Source organism: Castanea sativa, chromosome 7, assembly GCF_040712315.1.
Source record: "Castanea sativa cultivar Marrone di Chiusa Pesio chromosome 7, ASM4071231v1".
Taxonomy (NCBI): Eukaryota; Viridiplantae; Streptophyta; class Magnoliopsida; order Fagales; family Fagaceae; genus Castanea; species Castanea sativa.
Window position 1 is genome coordinate 46,898,660 of NC_134019.1, and position 19,218 is coordinate 46,917,877.

The following is a 19,218-nucleotide window of genomic DNA, read 5'->3' on the forward strand; positions in this document are numbered from 1 at the left end:
GAGGTCCCTTCACCCACCCCTCCTTCGCAGCCTAGTTTTGATCTTGGTTTTGATTTTCATATGACCCCTCCTACGCACCCTGAGACACCCTCATACCCACCCACCAGCTCCAATGCACCCACTTTGCCCATGACAATGATCCCCACTCCTAGCTATACAGAGCATCATTACCCACCTACCTCTTCCTCATCCGACCCTTTAGGGCCTCCGGTTGGGATTGACACTGATGTACCAGACGAGCATCCCCCTCAGCAGCCCTCACCCCCACGAGGTAGACCACAACGTACTAGAAGAGCACCCACTTGTGGGACTGGTGGACACAAAATAGGACACAAAGGCGGCTCTATGGTATGATAACATTACCAACAATGTAATGATATATCTTGTGGTTCACTTTATTCTTATCATTACACCGAATATTGATTGTATGCATCTAATGTCTTTGCAGCACGATGATGAGCCTAAGGATGATGCCCCACAGCCTCCTCCCCTGGCGCCCAAACATTACATAAGGGTTAAAAAACGCAAAATTGGTGAATCTTGAAAAAGAAGCAATACCTGAAATGTGGTGGATGTGGATGTGGATAATGTGAGGCAATGAGTTACAGTAAAATTTAATTCCAAGCTTGGCTGCTTTTTAATTCATTTTTGCCACATGCTTTTTAGGAATTTTTTGATTTCTTTACTTGTTGAATTGTTTGTGATAGTGCTTCTAAATCACCTTTTATCTGTGATATAGGTTGTTCTTGTTGCTTCCATTGTAGGCAAGTCTGGGAAAGGTGAGTTTTTACTTGTTACTTACATTTAACACTTTCTTTTTTTTACTTGTCATTATGGGAGTAACTATGTAAGTTAGCCCAAAAGAAGAGTGATTAGGATTCGAATGTTTTAAAAGCATTCTTAAGTGGACAAGTAACCAGTAACTATTTAAGGTATTTAAATGTCCTTTATTGTCACAGAATTTGCACAAGTAACCATATCCTTCTTGATCTCTCAAAAACAAAAATTCATTCTTTATATTAATGTAACTATTAAATGATCCTGGAAATATATATTGACACATTGTGGAGCATGTTGAGATTCATGAGTTGCCGTTGGATTTTCATGCAGGGTGAAGTATTTGAGATTCTTATATATAAACCTGTTGGTCTGATGATTTGATATCGTGTCCTGCTTTGTATTAAATGTTTAATTCTTGTAATTTCTTGTGGTTGTTCATGGCTTATAAATTTTTCATTTATCACAGCTTTGTGATTTTGGGTTTGCACGTGCAATGTCCACGAATACTGTTGTTTTGAGATCCATAAAAGGTTTGTCCAATCTTCGCATTAAATTTCTGGTTACCTTTCTATTTTGTGAACTTTTATTGAGATGCTATGATATCCTTGAGGAATTAAGGTGTTCTAATACAACTTCTATCTATATTATTCAGGCACTCCACTGTATATGGCTCCCCAACTGGTACGGGAACAGCCTTACAACCACACGGCTGATTTATGGTCCCTTGGAGTTATTCTGTATGTTAAATCTCATTGATTGTACTTTGGAATTTTCTAATTTGATTGATTGCTTGCATTCTATTCTTTATTTTAGTTTACTTCGAGTTTTGACTCATTTAGTTGCACTTGGGATAGAGCCTCCACCTGATGGGCCTTGAACCCACAACCCTCTCCACCTAGAACTTATAAGGGTAGTTGGTAACTTATGTACTTGATTATAATGGTTCCCAGCTGAATTCGTCGTGTATACTTGGGTGATTCTTTTTTATGATTTGAAACTTACATTACTTATTAAAAAAAAAAATTATAAGGGGGAGGAGGTGCCAGGCTAGAGCTGATTTGCTGGTGTCTTTGCTTTGAAATCTGTTATGTAAGTGGAGACATTGCTATAAGTAGGTGTCAGTTTGATATCATCACTTGACCAAGATGAAGCTCTGTGGATCTTATCACTTTGTGATTATCGTTTGATAGCCTTTTACCTCATTATTAAGGATTGTCTTAGCATGGTCTAATATGTCACATACCTGGGCCCTGTTTTGGTATAGCTCTGGTTCTCATCATTAAGCGTACCATAATGTCATCAAGTTTCAGCACGCCTTTTGCACCATCAATGATATAGCTACAAACGAGTTGCATATTGTTGCTTGCTTAAAATAGTTGCATGATTTGATTTTGTGATATATTCCCCCCTTCGTTTTTTTTTGACAAGTATGTTCCCCTCGCCCCCCCCCCCCTTTGTTTTTTGAAGACATAATTGAACCTTCCTCATGAGTCTGTTATGATTTGCTTACTTCCCATCATTTTTCCTTGATTTCTCAGATCCTCAAGAGTGCTAGGCAGCTGGGAGATTTTCTATTGGTTGGTATTCACACAGACCAGATTGTGAGGTATATCCTCCTTATACATGATATGACCCAAGTTCATGGTTGCTTTGCCACTTTCCCATGGCTTTTTGTAAAGTTTGGAAGTTGTACATCATACAGTCTTTCTTTTAGTAATATGAAAAAAATAAATAACAAGAACCAAGGTACATCATATGAAGGGGCTAGACATTTTAGATAATTGACAACAAGATTCTATTGCACTAGATTTCACAATCTAGTATTGGTGTCCAGTTGTAAATATATTAATATTAACATTATCCAAACCAACAAGTTTATCAACTTCAGTGAATGCAATCAGCTGAAATTCAAGAGTAAAACAAACTCACTGTAATTTTCAGCCAAATATCTTCATCTTCATATTCATATTTACCGCAACAAGCACAACGGTTCCTCTGTCCGTGATATGCACCACAAACATTGGTCAGACCTGTCCAATTCCAACAAATATATTGTGTAATTGAATTCGAGCCTTGTGTTTCCTCCCATTATAGTGAGCAGCCAAGTCATTCTCTCCATTGCATTTTGTATTGCAGATATTGCACCTAAAAGTATAATTTTCCTCACTATCAGCTTCATTCTTCGGTTCTAGTCCACTGTTTGACATTGAAACTCTTTTTTCATTCTCCTCTCTTGTGGGCTGATCAGATTTTTTAGCAGTTGAAGCTGAGACGCCCATTGACTGCCCATTCTGTTCACCCTCATTATTTGTAATACTTTTTTGTTTCCATTCTTTCCTATATACAGTCTTTTGTGGCTCCTCAACTGGCCGAGCAGTTTTCTTTGCGGTTGAAGCTCGGACAATATTTGGTTGGTTCTTTGTTTTCAGTGCCTCATAAGTAGCCTTGTGTTTCCTTCCTTGAAGGTGTAAATTTAAGTTTTTCTCACATAGAACAGTTAACTGACATATATCACAAGTCCACTTTTTTCGGACTTCCTTAGGCATGGGTATATCGGGAAGTTCTCTTGCTGTTTCTTTAATCTCCTTAGTGGCTGATGTTCTGTTCTCAGTCTGATCAAGATTAGGCTCTGTTAGAACTACCTGGAAATTCGGTGATTAAGCAAAACTATTGTTTAGTCATCCTACTTGTGAAAAAAGCATATGAATTCCATTGCCAAAAAGAAAACACGACTGAAACAACCTAAAATACATAATCAATGTTATAGAGATCTCTTAATTTAAACCTAAAATATGTACAATACAAATGCAGATGCAAATGATGATGAAAACTCAATAACAACAATCATAGGAAAAAACCATTCCTTTTGAGGATTCATTTTATTTATTTATTTGGGATAGATATGATAGGCTTTGAAAACTATGGCATCGTATTCATGAGAAAAAAGAAGAAGAAGAAGGTCCAATAGTGCACAAAGCTCCCACTTTTGAGGGCTTTGGGAGAGATAACTAGTGAGCTGCCCCCATTCTTTCTTTCTTTCTTTTTATTTTTGTTTTTTGGAGAGTGAGCTTGAGACTCAAATTTGTGACATTTCTCCTTGGGAGGAAGGCACTTGCCATCACACCAAGGTCATACCCCCATGATAATTGCTCTTTTGAGTCATTATTTATAACAAGATTATGATGCTATTGCTGACCCTTCTAATAGTCTAGACCGACCCAAACCAGGTTAAAATGTGAAGCCCCTGAGAATGTACTGCGATTTAAAAGTTAGCTACGTTCATTGCCACCTTCTGGTTTCCCATACCTTGATTGTAACCACTAACATTATCAACCCACTATTTTAAGCATTCAAAGAACTGATTCTCCATGAAAAATACTCATTTTTACACCCTTCTTAAAAAGATTGGGTTTTCTACAGAACATTTTCATAAAGTTGAACGATAAACTTCCTAGTGAATATAATACAAAATCTTACCTTGGCACTAGGTACTTCCTTTTTCTCTATTACTTCCATAGATTTATTATCTTTATGCACAATGTTAGCCTCTCTGCTATTTGACTGAACCAAGAGAAAAGGAGTGGAGATTAGCTCATCTAGAAATTTTTAATAAAAAAATTGTAATATACATCACAGACTCACAGCTCTTTTTCTTCAATAATTAAAGAATAATTGAAATTTGGAAAAAGTGATTTTTCATATGATTTCCAAATAGTGAACACTTTATTAATAAGATTCTTTCAAAACTCTTTGGAATCCTTTTATTACATCTAACTAAAACCAATAACTGTTGGGCATAAGAGTATATTAAAAGACTCATAGTAAATGTTCTAGTTGCATGAGTAACACTTTAAGCTTTACCCTCTCCACTTGTTTCTTGACCATAACCGAAATAGCTTTGAACTCTTCCATGCCATGATTAGGATTTTTACTATTTTTCTGAAAAAATGAAGGCAAAGTTAGAGATAAAGGTGTGATCATTAGTCCATTTTGTCACCCGGGAATAAGATCCTAATAAATATAACAAAAGAAAAGCACAAATCTATTAAAATATTTTTTTTGTCAAGTTTGGGTATCAGTCCTGTGCCATATTGTTAAGTGCTAGTTCTAGAATTCTATGTGGATATGGATTGTGAAGTGTAATGCAAGTGTGTGTTATGTTCCACAGTGCGCATGTACTTAGTCCATCTGCATTATACAAGTGACTATGGGAAGCTTTAATTGTGACCAATCCTTTCGGGATATCATGCAAATATGACTAGTGCATACTCAGTTTGTGGTAATTCCACAAAAACCAATTTATCTGAATGTCAATTCCAACCTATCTTGTTAAATATTTTGTATCATCTGAGTTGTATTTTCTTGGCATGAGCAGATTACAACTTTCAATATCTCATTGGTTGTGCATGGAACAATGGCTGAGAGTAACCCCTTGCTGACTGTAAGTTGGGTTTTTATTTTTTTATTTTCCCAGTTTATATTTTTACTGAGTTATGGATAGTGATGATCTTGTATTCCTTAGGGTGAAAATGATCCATACAAGGTTCCCAAGAGCATGGGAATTTTCCGGTTGCTTGCAAGCCCCAAAAATATAACCACTAGCTCGCAGCCCAAAGGATAATGGCCAATCATGAGGCTTTCTTGGTATTCCTTGTTCTTTTGCTGCATCTCTCGTATTCAAAATTTCTTTAAATTTGAGCATCCCATCCGAAATACAAACCATCAATTTATACATGTTTTGTGTTTGCAAGTTTCATTTATAAAAAGAAATGCTGCTTATGGTTTTGTATCTTATTTTCAATGCAGAAACGCAATGCAAAGAAGGCTGAGAGTGAGAAGAAATACTATGCTCAGAAAAAGTATGTCTCAGGAGACTAGTACTAACATAGATATGAGCAGGAAGCCTAGTTTGGTACAGTTCATCGTCTACCTTTGTCCTCCCATAGAGATGCCTGTTGTTCAATACGTAGAGGAGCCCATACTTTGTTCTTGAAGGATAGGAGAAAGGAATATCATATGAGAATACATGCGGCAGAGACCCGGTAGAATTATATTACTTCAAATTTTGATGTTACTCATTGTAGGATTATAGGGATTCAAATTCTAAATTTATATGCCAATCGATCATTACCTAGTCATATTTGTAAACATTGAACTCAACTAGTTGTTTAACAATTATTTTTTTATGGCATTTGATTTTGTGGTGGGTGTTATTTATTTTTACAAACAAGTTAAACCGGATGTTTCGCTTGTCTCACCGAGAGATTTATTAGATCATTGAGTGCCTTAAATCAAGTCGGGACTCGCTTGCCTAAAAGCTAAAAACTCGTTTGCTAGGCTTTTCCTCTTTTACTTTTCCTTAGAGTGAGGACCGTTTTAGGACATGATTGAAAGCGAAATATTTTTAAGAATTTGGCTCCATCTTATGTACTCAACCTTTAATATTCTCGTTATTTATACCTCTCGCATATAAAAGGCATTGGGATGGTTTAGACTTTAGACTCATTTTGTCACATATCATCATTGTGATGGTCCGGTAATCGTAGCATACTGTTTAAGGCATGATTGAAGGCTAGATATATTCAAATAACTTGGCTTCATCTCGATGATTCCGATGTACTCTTTTAGTTCCATCTATTCTATGTGAGGCCGGCTTCTACGAGGCATTACACCCATGACCGTTATACCTAATATTGTCTCGCATAAAAAAGGCTTTGGTTTTTAAAATGATACTAATTTTGCCAATTATCATTACTATTTACTATGAATGGTCTATCGTACTAGACCCAAGCCAAATTTTCTAATTATATTTGCCTAGTCAAAAATACTGGACAAAATTGTGATTGGTAGAATAGAAAATCCTGATCCTTGACCAGTTCAGTTTCTTCTCATACTGTTTTCAACTATGGAGAACGCTAAATGGCTGACAGCAGTCAGCAGTCAAAAAGCACCAAGAACATATCTGAAGAAGGATTTAACGTTCGGTCCATCACTTACAAGGCACAATATATTCCTTACAACCACTCTGAATTTAAGTAAAAATTATCATATGTCGGCAGAGTCACATAGCACCCCATAAATATCAAAGACTAAAAATTGAAGTGTTACACAGTCAAACACCAAACTCTAAAGCTTATGGAAACTGGATCAAATGATTCAAGACTAGACGTCATTGCAGAAAGGATTAAAAATATTCAAATTGTTGCTGCCACTGATGTAACCCCTCACTTCCAGGCATTTCACCACACACATTTACATTTGGGTGCACTTGCCCTAATCCCGCATTGTGACTTCACCACATGTGACTTCTTGAGGTAAACAAAATATCACTTAATGGACCATTCTAAGCATTATCATGTGTTTCATGATGACTTACCTCTATAGGTAGGAGCTATTGGGATGCTTCTATGTTTTGGTTTCATTTTTCTGTTACAGCTGGTTTATGATCATATTGGTTTATTATTATTTTTTAAATGTCTAAAATTAAACAGGGTTCAGGCCTTGATCTTGTCACCAACAAGAGAATTGGCATCTCAGACAGAGAAGGTGATATTGGCAATGGGTAATTTCATAAGTATTAAAGTACATGCATGCATTGGAGGCAAGAGTGTGGGTGATGATATCAGACAGCTAGAATTAGGCCATCGAGTGGTGTCCGGAACTCCAGGCAGAGTTTGTGACATGATCAAAAGGAGAACACTGAAAACTACACACATCAAATTGTTAATTGTTGTAAGTTTATGTTTTGTGATCCCTAACCTTACTCTTTTAACTCTCCTCTCTCTCTCAGATGTGCAAAATGCCTATGAATGTTGCTGATCTAATATAAGTTTTGCTGGCCGTCTTGTGTGTTGATGCATCACAGTTGTGCGGTTTAGACCATAATTTTCACCAAGCACTTATAATTCTTGCAAACACTAATACAAGTACACCTTTTCATAACATACCAACAACGTACAGCAGGGAAAAAATGAGCAAGTAGACATCAACAACAACAACAACAACAACAACACTAATACAAGTAGGTTCACAAAACGTGTAGACATCAACAACAACGTTGAATGTTCGTAGGTAGAAATTTTTGGAAGTCATCATTGCTTGAATCTGAGAAGTCTGAAATGTCACTTTCATCATCTAACGCAGTAATTTCATTAATAGACTTCATGGCTCGCTCTTGCGCCTTCCCCTTTAGATGCTTCCTAGCTTTTTGGACTGCATGAAAACGGTCTAGCCGCCTTTGCATTTGATTGTTCTCTTGTTCAAGGCGAGCAAGTATGTTGGCAGGTTCATCTCTAGGTAACTCGGCTGAGCGTACCTTAGGAACTCGTAACCCGTGCCATCGACAATACACCTCCAACTCACACCTCTTCTCGTATAGGGTTGACCATGGTGGTTCTACTACGGTGAACTCCATTGCGGTGGTATCTGTACTTAGTTTTGTAGGTTTGCCAACTATGATGTGCCCAACGCTTCCAAGACTCTCGTACGTGTATATTGGCATATTAACGAAATCTCTCTTCTTTCCAACCCATTTCCCTCCATAGTGGTCTGTGTATGTTTGTAGTTGTTGATCTGCTGGAACTTGTGATGATTCATTTGTTGAAGTAGATTGAAACTTGTTTCTACGTGTACGAGATGATGTTGAGGCGTTGCGACTCATAGCTTACTCAACCTACAAAGTTAGTGGTGTAGGAATAAGAAAAGAATTGTGGTACATTTATAACCTCATTCCACTGTGTATTCAATAATAAAATTTAATATATTCAGGCTTGTCATGTCAATACAGCCGGAAAACCACTACACGAATTTTTTGTTCAAATGTTCCCAATGTCACGGTGAGATTCTCTTATTCTCGGCGTAGTTGCAGCAGTATCGCCATGACTATTCAAACGAACAAGATTCATGTGAAGAGTATTTAGCATGCTTGTGTTTCATCCGACATGAACTTGACAAGACAATACCGAGTTGTGTTAAATGCATCATAAACTTTTCAGGGGTCTTCGCATCCTTGAAAACGATTGCATTGCAAAATGATGCAGATCCGTGTATTGACGTGAGTGTGAATGATATGACTAGATAGGGTTCAACAGTTGCCGAGCTATTGAGCAAAGACATGTAGCACTATGAATATCGGTATAGCAATGGTGGACGGTGACCCCCAAACTCGAGAATTCGTTTTAATAAATTTAGATTTTGAATAAGGCCTCTCAACCTAACCTTGTTGTCTCCAATTACATATGTAAGTACACAAAGATGGATCTTCCTTACCAAAATGGAACAAAGTGGACTGAATGGACCAAATTAGGCCAAATCAGACCAAATTAGACCAAATCAGACCAAATCAGACCAAATAATTAGACCAAATTATCCAAATCAGACCAAATTAGGCCAAATCAGACCAAATTAGACCAAATCAGACCAAATTAGACCAAATCAGACCAAATCAGACCAAATAATTAGACCAAATTATCCAAATCAGACCAAATCAGACCAAATAATTAGACCAAATCAATGTTCCTATCCCAGACCAAATCAGACCAAGTAAGACCAAATTAGACCAAATAAGACCAAATCAGACCAAATCAGACCAAATCAGACCAAGTAAGACCAAATAATCAGACCAAATCAGACCAAATAATCAGACCAAATAATTAGACCAAATCAATGTTCCTATCCCAGACCAAATCAGACCAAGTAAGACCAAATTAGACCAAATAAGACCAAATCAGACCAAATAAGACCAAATCAGACCAAGTAAGACCAAATTAGACCAAAATAGACCAAATCAGACCAAATTAGACCAAATGGACCGATTTTATTTTCCATTACTCGTAACCAAAGAAACTCGAGTTTTAGAGACTCGAGTTCCACTGGGCAAATTTTTTTTCCCCAACTGCTCTGTTTCAGGCAGAGAGGCAGAGAGCCATGCCCTGTTTCACAAAATTTTGCCCAGTGGAACTCGAGTTTCTAAAACTCGATTTTCACTGGGCAAATATTTTTCCCCAGCATCATGCTCTGTTTCAGTGCAGAGGCAGAGAGCCATGCCCCGTTTCACAAAATTTTGCCCGTGGAACTCGAGTTTCTAAAACTCGATTTTCACCGGGCAAATATTTTTCCCAAGGAACTCGAGTGTCTAAAACTCGATTTTTACTGGGCAAATTTTTTTTTCCCAGCAGAAAATGCTCGTTTCAGGCATTGTTTTACAATGTAAATGCACTCAAATCACAACAAAAGTCATTCTCAATATATCACCATTCTAAACATGTCCAACCACACTTAATTTGCAATTCTAACCATACTACTCAAATCACAATCTTCATAGAGGTACATTGGATAGAGAATTACAAGTACATTCAACAACAATCAAAAAGTTCACATAGAGCCAATACAACGTCGTCCATGGAAGGATGCCCGAAAAACGTAGAGTATTTACGTTAGGAGACAAGATAGTAAACATCGAATGAACAACAATTATTTAACCGATGCATAAATTTTTGCCAACCTACCTAGTGTGGAACATGGCCGCTTGTGGAAGCACCGCGGACCGCGGACATTTTCTCGCGGTTATGCCCGGAAGCATGACACAGTCCACATGTCTGCTTCGGTTGACTCTCTATCAAATCTGCGTCCTCCCTCCGCCATCCCGGTTCTTGATCCTTATTCCTCACTCCATCCATCTCATTTCTTATTCGTGACTTCACCGGTCGACCTTTGGCCCGCAACAATGCCGGATTAGGCAACCACTTTGGCCCCATGGGATCCCTCCATAATGATCGTGACTTAGGAACCACAAATCCATGCTCATAAGTGCTAAGGGCATGGTTCAAACCATAACATGGGTGAATATACGTGGTCGAATCAATATGTAAATAGTCACATACTCTAATTGCATGTGAACACGGGATCCCTATATTTTGCCATTTCCCACAACTGCATGTTTTTTCCCCTAACCGAACTTCGTAATCGTGGTTTCCCCCTCCCGCGCTAGACACGTTGAGTTGGGTAACTACTTGAAATATCGCCTCTTCATTGCTAAATGGCTTGAGATAGTGTTTCTCAGATTTACGCTTATTTCCATCCCACGTGGATAAGGCATATTCACTCCATTTCTTACCCTCTGACAACTCATAATGGTATTCTTTGCGCCGGTCGTGGAAATATTGAACAATTTTGCTCCAAGTGAACTCAACCAACGCGGCAATAGGAAGGCCCCGTGCACCTTTCAAAGACACCATTGAAACACTCGATATATTGGTTGTCATTGCTCCAAAACGTCTCCCACCATCGTATGACTGGGTCCACATGTCCACATCCTCGCTCATTAGGTATGTGTATGGAAGATAATCTTGATTCTTTTCCTTACCATCCCTCCCCGTCACCTTCTTCTTCTTCCTAATGGCCTCAATTTCCACCTGCTTAATGGAGTCCATTATGGTAGCAAATTTAACTACCTGACTAGCATATCCCGCTTTCAACGCCGCTGACTTTAGAGTCGAGTTCTGAAAATGGGTGTTGAAGTTGCTAGCAACATGTCGAAGACAATATCTATGAAATACCTTTGCTTTTCCATCATCCCTTCTAGGCCAGTTTGCAATGGCGTTTTTGATACCGAGATGTCGGTCAGAAATTATGCAAATGCCGTCGTCAGGTATTAGGTGGCCAATCGTTTCTCTGAGGCATCGTAAAAACCACCTCCAACTGGACCCTGACTCACAATCCACAACAGCAAAGGCGAGAGGGAATACCTTGTTGTTAGCATCGGTTGCCATTGCGACCAACAACTTTCCCTGATATTTACCATACGTATGGGTCCCATCAATACCGATAACCGGCTTGCGCATTTGAATCCCGATATGCATGGACCGAAAGACCAAAACACATAATGCAACAATACGGTGTGATCTTCATCGGTGGGTGTGACACGATAGCAAAACTGGGTAGTCGGGTCCTGATCAATATACGCCATTAGCAACTTTTGCAGCCTTTGGTAAGATTCTTCCCAATCTCCAAACATAAGCGCAATCGCCTTTTGTTTCGCATCCCATACCTTGTAGTAAGAAGGCTTATGGCCATTATATTTCGCCTCTATCGAGATCCGAGATGCTTAATTTGAGTGGTGTGATCCTCAAGTAACTTGTTATGGATTTTGCCGCAATAAAATTACAACTCATCATTCTACCATCATTTCGCACCCCGCCGGTAAACACGTGTGAGGACCCACATACACGGTGACCATCCATAGATTTTGGAGCTCGGGCTTCATAACCGCGTAGACATACCACTTGCACGACTCATGCACGCATTTCGCACAAAAATTTTTCCTCGTCGACCTAGTGATCTTAAAGTTTTTGTTTTCCTTGAGGGCACAAATTGTTAATACGCGCTTCACCTCCACTTTACTCGCAAAAGTCAACCCTTTGCACAAATTCATCCCCTCTCTCCAAGTAGACACAAATGGCATCTCAATATGCGAAGGATCAACCATATTTTCCCAAGTATTTGCAGAGAATGACAACGCAGGAGGTGCGTAGGCAGGGATTGTGTTTGTAATGTTTTGGACACTAATAACATTGTCTGCATCGGGTTCACCGCCGTCCAATGTCTCATCGTCATCAATGTCCCTCTCAAAGTCCCCAAAGTCCCGAAAGTCCCCTCTCTCAATCATGTCTTCATAGTCATCTTTATCGGCAAAATCTTCACCGTTAATGGCAAGATTCTCATCAACATAGTCGTCATCATCATCATCATCATCATCATCATCATCGTCATCATCATTGTTAACGACAAGTAGTCTCATCAACATAGTCGTCGTCGTCATCATCATCGTCATCATCATTGTTAACGGCGGTAGTCTCATCAACATAGTCGTCGTCGTCATCATCATCATCATCTCCATCGGCATGAACATCATCATCCTCTACATGTGTAGAATACTCATATTGAGCATCCAGAAGCGCAACTTGTAAGCTTCTAGTTGTTTGTTGGATATCCTCTTGCCATCCCGCACGCGGCTCCAACCGTATGTACAACTCAATATTACTTACTTCACTATACTCTCCAACTTGTCAAACATGATCTTCACATGTTTGTCTTTTTCTATCGCATATACTTGTAATTAATCCGGTGCTTCATGATTTCATTTGGCATACGATAAGTAATTTGCATGTTGTACGCATCGGATTCTTACCCAACTCTTCCATGACAAGTATCTTCAATTCATCAAGGGTTTTCAACCTACGATCAACTTCGGCATAATAGGTTTTCATACCCGGCCCCTCAAATGGCAATCCCTTGTTGGCATTGGGATTCTTAAGCGGACCACCATGGTATATGATTATAAGAATATCGTGCATTGTGAACCTGTTCAAGTCAAGTCCTATGTTAGTTAAATCACATAGTCGTAAAGTGAGGGAAAAAAGTAATGCAATCTTACCAATGAACATATTCAAGCCAGGTTATAGAGTGCCCATTAATATCTAAAGGCCAAGACGTAAACCTTCTAATCCTAGTGGATGGAGAGACGGAATTATCTATTACTCCATTGTGTGGTGACCTATAATGCCTAAAAGGGTTCTGAAAGAACTAGGTGGGTAGAGGAGCATGATTACATACCCATTCACTACATTCATTCACTACACATTTCATACCCAAACCAATGATAAATAAAGTCAAAAAAACTTGAAAGATCATGATAAAAATAAAAGCCTAGAAATGATGAATAAAATTTTGATAATTACATACCCATTCCCATTCATTACATTCATTCACTACCCATTTCATACCCAAACCAATGATAAATAAAGTCAAAGAAATTTGTAAAATCATGATAAAAATAAAAACCTAGAAATGATGAATAAAATTTTGATAATTACATACTCATTCCCATTCATTACATTCATTCACTACCCATTTCATACCCAAACTAATGATAAATAAAGTCAAAGAAATTTGTAAGATCATGATCAAAATAAAATGATGAATAAAATTTTGATAACAAAAACTATACAAATAAATACTCAAAAAATTAACACTAACAAAACAAAGTTCTATAATTCACAATATTGATAAATTAACTAAGTTATGTTAACTATCTACAAAATAAATGGTAAAACTCTTTAACCCACCCATACACAACATACCCAACTATAATGACAATCAAATTATGCAAACCCTTACCTTAGATATGAATTTGCTGAGAGGGAAGAGTAGTGAGAGTGGAGAATGTGGTTTTGTGAGAGTGAGTGGTGTGAGAGAGTTATGGGTGAGTGAGTTAGTGAGGGTGAGTGAGTGAGAGAGTTAGTGAGGCTGAGATTTTAGGTTTTCTCTGTGTGTTGAGCAGTGAGAGTGGAGAATGTGAGAGAGTTAAATGCCACGGGCTGAGTTTAAATAAACATGCCCAGAGGAATATGCGTATAAACTACATAATTTATAATAAGATATATAGTTAAACTCGAGTTTATAAAACTCGAGTTTAGGTAGACTTAAAACTCGAGTTTATAAAACTCGAGATCCAGGTGGCATTTTCTCCACCTCAGCAAGCCCAAAGCGAGCATAAAGCGAGTTTTTGAAACTCGATTTATTATGTAAATCTCGAGTTTCAAAAACTCGAGTTGCTATTTTCCTACATAGTTTCAAACTATGCCTAACTTACTATATTCATGCATCCACGTGCCTAATCTGCACATTCCCCCTGTGTTTGGGTGTTGGTTGTCGATGATGTGACCTTTTTGAGGCTGTGGGTGGTGTTTCGTGTTTGACAAAAGGTCTTAGTGAACTCAAGTTTTAATTTGCATCGATTACATAATGCAGAAGCAAATAAAACTTATAACTTTAAGAATGCAACCTTTTTTATTTTGGGTAAATTACAAATTCTCTGAAGGTCCTTGAATTTTCTTAGATGTTTACCAAAAACATTTAGTTTGTTCCCTTCCAACTATGGGGGAAACGTCTTAAATGAAGTGCAACCATGTAGTCATAGAGAAGATAAGAATCCAAAAAAACAGAGCCAAACGACCCAAAAGAGAAAGTTGGCTTTCCTCTTAGTTTTTAATTATTTGCTTTATTTTTTTTTTCACTTGATTTCCTCTTTGAAGGTGGTTGCCTTGTGGATTACCCAGAATGCCAAAAGCAATCTTTCAAGGGCTTTGTAAATAATAATGACAGCTAAAAACGAAGACTTAGCTGGAGATCATAAATTATAGAGAGAACTTAAGAATGAAGCTTCGACTCAAGTTTGTAATAGTAACAAAGAAAGCCTGAAAATGGTGAATCATTTTGAAGATGAAGATCCTGAGCTTGATTAGAGTTATGTTCCTTTTCTGGTTTAAATGGTTATTGGACACAAAAAATGAAGTTCCTGAGCTTGTTAGTGTTGATTGGTTTGGTATATTGTAAAGATGACAAGCTGAACAAAGTGGGTATATATTTACACACTTTGTTGTACAACTGTTTTTCGCACCCAACCTTTAGACCTTCAGTTAAAATTAAATAAGAAATCACATTACCTTCAATTTGTAAAAAATGCAATCATTTTTCCCCTGTTACTCAAAGTTTGTAATCAAGCACACATACTATAAGATGCTAGATATTGGGACCTTTTTTTTCCCTCATTTTTAGAAAAGGTATGTGGACCATTTTATTCTCAGGGATGATATCTATAGTGGTCCTCTGTTGGAGGAAAAGAACACCCCCACTGACCCCCCCACCTCTCTCTTTCAAGACACCCTCCTCTCTATGCATACATTTATAAGGAATGTTGATGATTTACATGTAATATTACATACATATGAATTTTTATGGAAACAACTCCCACTTATTCTTTGCAGGGTTGTCTAGACAAAAGTTGCAAGCGATCTTATCATAAAAGTTGGCTATTCAAGCTTTTATTTGCACAAGGTGCAATCAATTACTCTGTTCTTAATAAAAGATGAATCAATCTTTCTGTGTCTGACAAATGTAAAGCTGACATCAAACCCTTAGAACCTTCATTAAAAATACTGACTCATCCAGATAATTTGCTTCCGTATGGTGTCCTGTATTCAATCCAAAGAAGAAAAACATAGCAGTCAAATGAATTCATTCTCCTTTCTTATTGGATTTGAAACCATGCTATGTTGTTGTATCCCAAAATCCTTAAATTTACCTGCTAGTCTAAATAATAAATTTTTTAAAAACCTTAATTCTTACATCTTGATTACCCTTCCTTAATATTTTAACTCAACTCAACTAAAGCCTTAATCCCAATTAAAATGGAGTCAGCTATGAGTTATTATCAATTTAATATTCAAGATATTCAATCTGCTTATTATTTTACTAAATACTGAAAATAATATTTTTATAAACATTCATGATAACAAGTTCAAATTCGTTAAATTTTAACTAAATTATTTTTTGTTATGTCAGCTCCATATGGTTACAAGAAGTGTACATTTGAATTGACTAGTATTCCAAAGTATTGGCCAGAGAGACACTAGCCCCATTATTCAACCAAACAATCTTCTAGGTGGATCAAAATCTTTTGAATTAGTAGTTAAATTTTGTTATGGATGGATGGTTGACAGCAGCCAATGTTGCTGCATTATATTTTCTGCTCATTCTTTAGAAAAAATAGCGACAATCTTGGAAAAGGAAATCTAATATCCAAAACAGATGTTTTTATTAAGCTTCTTAATACTTACATCGTGGGAGGGAAATTTTTAAATTTTTCAGAAGCAGTGAACCCATTTCTGCTTGTGCCAAAAAGTTGGAACCAAAAAGTTACAACTTGTGAAAAGATTGTCAGAAGCCATTGCTTGGAAGGCCTTCACCCATCCACGGGCACTTGGAAATGACAATGTACAGTGCTTGTATGTTCTTGCAAATAGTGTTGAGAGCTCAAAACTTAAAAAACAAAACAAAACAAAAAGATGTGATAATTGGTGGTTTGAAGATTTTTCATTCCTTCAAGTAGATAATTTTTTCATAGAGATTCAAACTATCAAAAGTAAAAGGGATGAGATCAGAGCTTGTAGGATCATGCATGGTCCGTTGGACTACAAAATGGCTTTCCCAAAATACTTTTGGATTTCACAATTTGGCTCCCAAAATCTAAACCATCACTTACAAAGAGTTACAACTGAACACTTAATTAATGTGCTCCCTATGGAGAAATTCAGTTTCGTGCAGTTCTCTGCTACACCTTCTCAAGGTTGGTTTAACCATAAAAATAAATTCTGAATTATATATGTTAGAAGAATTGCTTCAATGTTGGTGCAGTTTCATGTCTTAGATCTCTTGGTAAAGAATTATGAAGACAATAATAATAATTATGATGTGGGCATTGCTATTAGTGTGGTAGAATCTTAGGCTATTTTTGTTTCAAGAAAACTTGCACCAAAAATATTTTCCATTGGAAGATTGATAGACTGTTATCTTTCCCTGGTTGCAAGGGATGAGAACTTAGTGCAAAAGTTCAGTCACTTGCAGAAACATTGCCAAAAGATGCACAGTAATGTGATGACAACCTCTCTAGGACCATTGACATGTATCCCATGGTACGGAAATTTTTTCATTCTTAGTGATGATTACATTGTTTGAAAATTGAGTTTCTAAGACCTACAATCATAAAATAGAGATTTACTTTATTTAAAAGAAGAAGTACAACTTTTCTTTTGGGTATTTTATTGGATATTTCAATCTTCAATGGGCTATAAATCTCTTAAATTTCAAATCTTAACCCTGGACAACTAGTGTTGTTGAATTATATAGCATTTTATTGACAGACTTCAAAAACTTGTAGACTCACATCTTAATCAGTCACAGAAGCACTTAAATTTAAGTTCCAATTGACCATTCTTTTGAGACCATTTATGCACGTACACCCTAGGTTGATAAAAGAAGAAAGAATAAGTGGATGTAAAAGCACTGGAATACCATAGATTATCACAAGAAACATAAGAGAACATGATGAGGAACTACCAGCTGCCCTTGAAAATCACAACACGTTTCATCCTCTTAGAGCAAGTAAACGTGACAAGGTCAATGAGAGCTTTTGAATCAAATTACTAAAGAACAAAGACTCAGACAATTATTAGAGTATCTAAAGGTTTCAAAAATGGATGGATGATTTTGCAGAAAGAGAGATACTGCAAGTAGTTGACACAATGAAGGTGCAACTCAATGAATTACAAATGTGTAAGCTAAAGCTGCAAAGACAAGTGAAGATATGGACCAATTAGTAGGGAAAACTCTGCTTAGTAAGAAAAAATTCTGGTTGGGTTTCTTAACCTGCTATCTTGCAATTGAAGCATGCCTTATTATGTTTTTAGGAATTTGAAACTGTATATTTGTATCTTCTTAATATTTTTCAGTGTAAAAGAGGAACTTTTCACTACCATGGCCGATATAGTTATGGTAAGTCATTTGAGACAACCTTGTTTCTTGTTGGGGAATATATTAGAAGCATCCTAAAATATTGACCAGAATTTTGGTAATATTTTCTGCATTAGACAGTGCTTCATAGTTTTTAACCGAACTTGATCATTATATTAGTGCTCATCTATGAACTCAGCCAGTTTCATGTGCACTATTAGCAAGATAGACTTGCCTCATAGGACTTGAACCATATTAAGAAAAATGATAAAGCATAGATAACAGAAACGCATTGTATTGAAAAAAATTGATATGACTCATTCTCCCAATATAAAGAAAGTTTTTTTTTTTTTTTCAATTCCTTCCACACCTTTTCTTTCTTCTGCTTCCATTCTATTTCATTTTCATGATGAAGAACATGTTGAGGGTTGGAACTTGGAAGTGGCAAGGAGAAGATAGTGGTAGCACCAATGGTAAGGAAGTTTGTAGCGGTTTGTCAGAAAGTAGTAACTCTTGGCTATTTAGGACTAGACTTACAACAAATCATGTTTGTGGGATAGCCTCAAGATTTCACTTTCAAGGAGTTTGAAGTACACATTTTAGGTAAGATGAATAAGGATAGTCATAGAGCTCTTGAGGCATGGATTTCTTTAGAAATATCAATTTATGATGTTGACACTCATGAAATGTATCCTCTAAATTTGTCAAAGAAATAGTCATTTTGGTCCAAACCAACACCTTTTATTGATTATAGCCTGAGAAAAGAAATATCTTTTTATCTTAATGCAACAATGATGGAGCAACCAGCTTGTTATGATTTGGAAGAAGCAAGAGAAGAGTTATTTATTTGATGAGTCCTTTAGTTTTAGTTTTCATCACAAATGTACATTTGGGATGTACAATTTGGCATTTACTGCCAAATTGTACATTTGTGATTAGTCCGCACAATTTTGTGGTACTTATTGAACTTATCCAAGGAATTATTCTGTCTTCAAAACTAGTGCCATTTTTTTTGCGTAAAACCAGATTTTCAAGCCCCAAAAGCTGCAGAAATTCTTATCTCTGAAGCCATTCAATTTGTTACAGCTT

The 19,218-nt window shown here is 37.0% G+C and overlaps 1 protein-coding gene, 1 long non-coding RNA gene and 1 pseudogene across 2 annotated transcripts; 2 read left to right on the top strand and 1 right to left on the bottom strand.

The window, feature by feature from the left end:
• Positions 1–2,597: 2,597 nt before the first annotated feature.
• On the bottom strand, positions 2,598–4,752 carry LOC142644581 (uncharacterized). The gene is made up of 4 exons (XM_075819161.1): positions 4,642–4,752; positions 4,258–4,341; positions 2,811–3,422; positions 2,598–2,681 (listed from the first exon to the last, which is right to left on the bottom strand). Exons 1-4 carry the CDS (start codon positions 4,690–4,692, stop codon positions 2,598–2,600), a joined length of 831 nt encoding a protein of 276 aa, XP_075675276.1. The 5' UTR covers positions 4,693–4,752.
• Positions 4,753–5,143: 391 nt separating this feature from the next.
• On the top strand, positions 5,144–5,802 carry LOC142642372 (uncharacterized). The gene is made up of 3 exons (XR_012845646.1): positions 5,144–5,221; positions 5,303–5,424; positions 5,587–5,802. It is a non-coding gene; the product is annotated as an uncharacterized LOC142642372 (long non-coding RNA).
• A 1,113-nt stretch (positions 5,803–6,915) lies between these two features.
• Positions 6,916–17,996, top strand: LOC142644582 (coleoptile phototropism protein 1-like; annotated as a pseudogene).
• Positions 17,997–19,218: the final 1,222 nt, after the last annotated feature.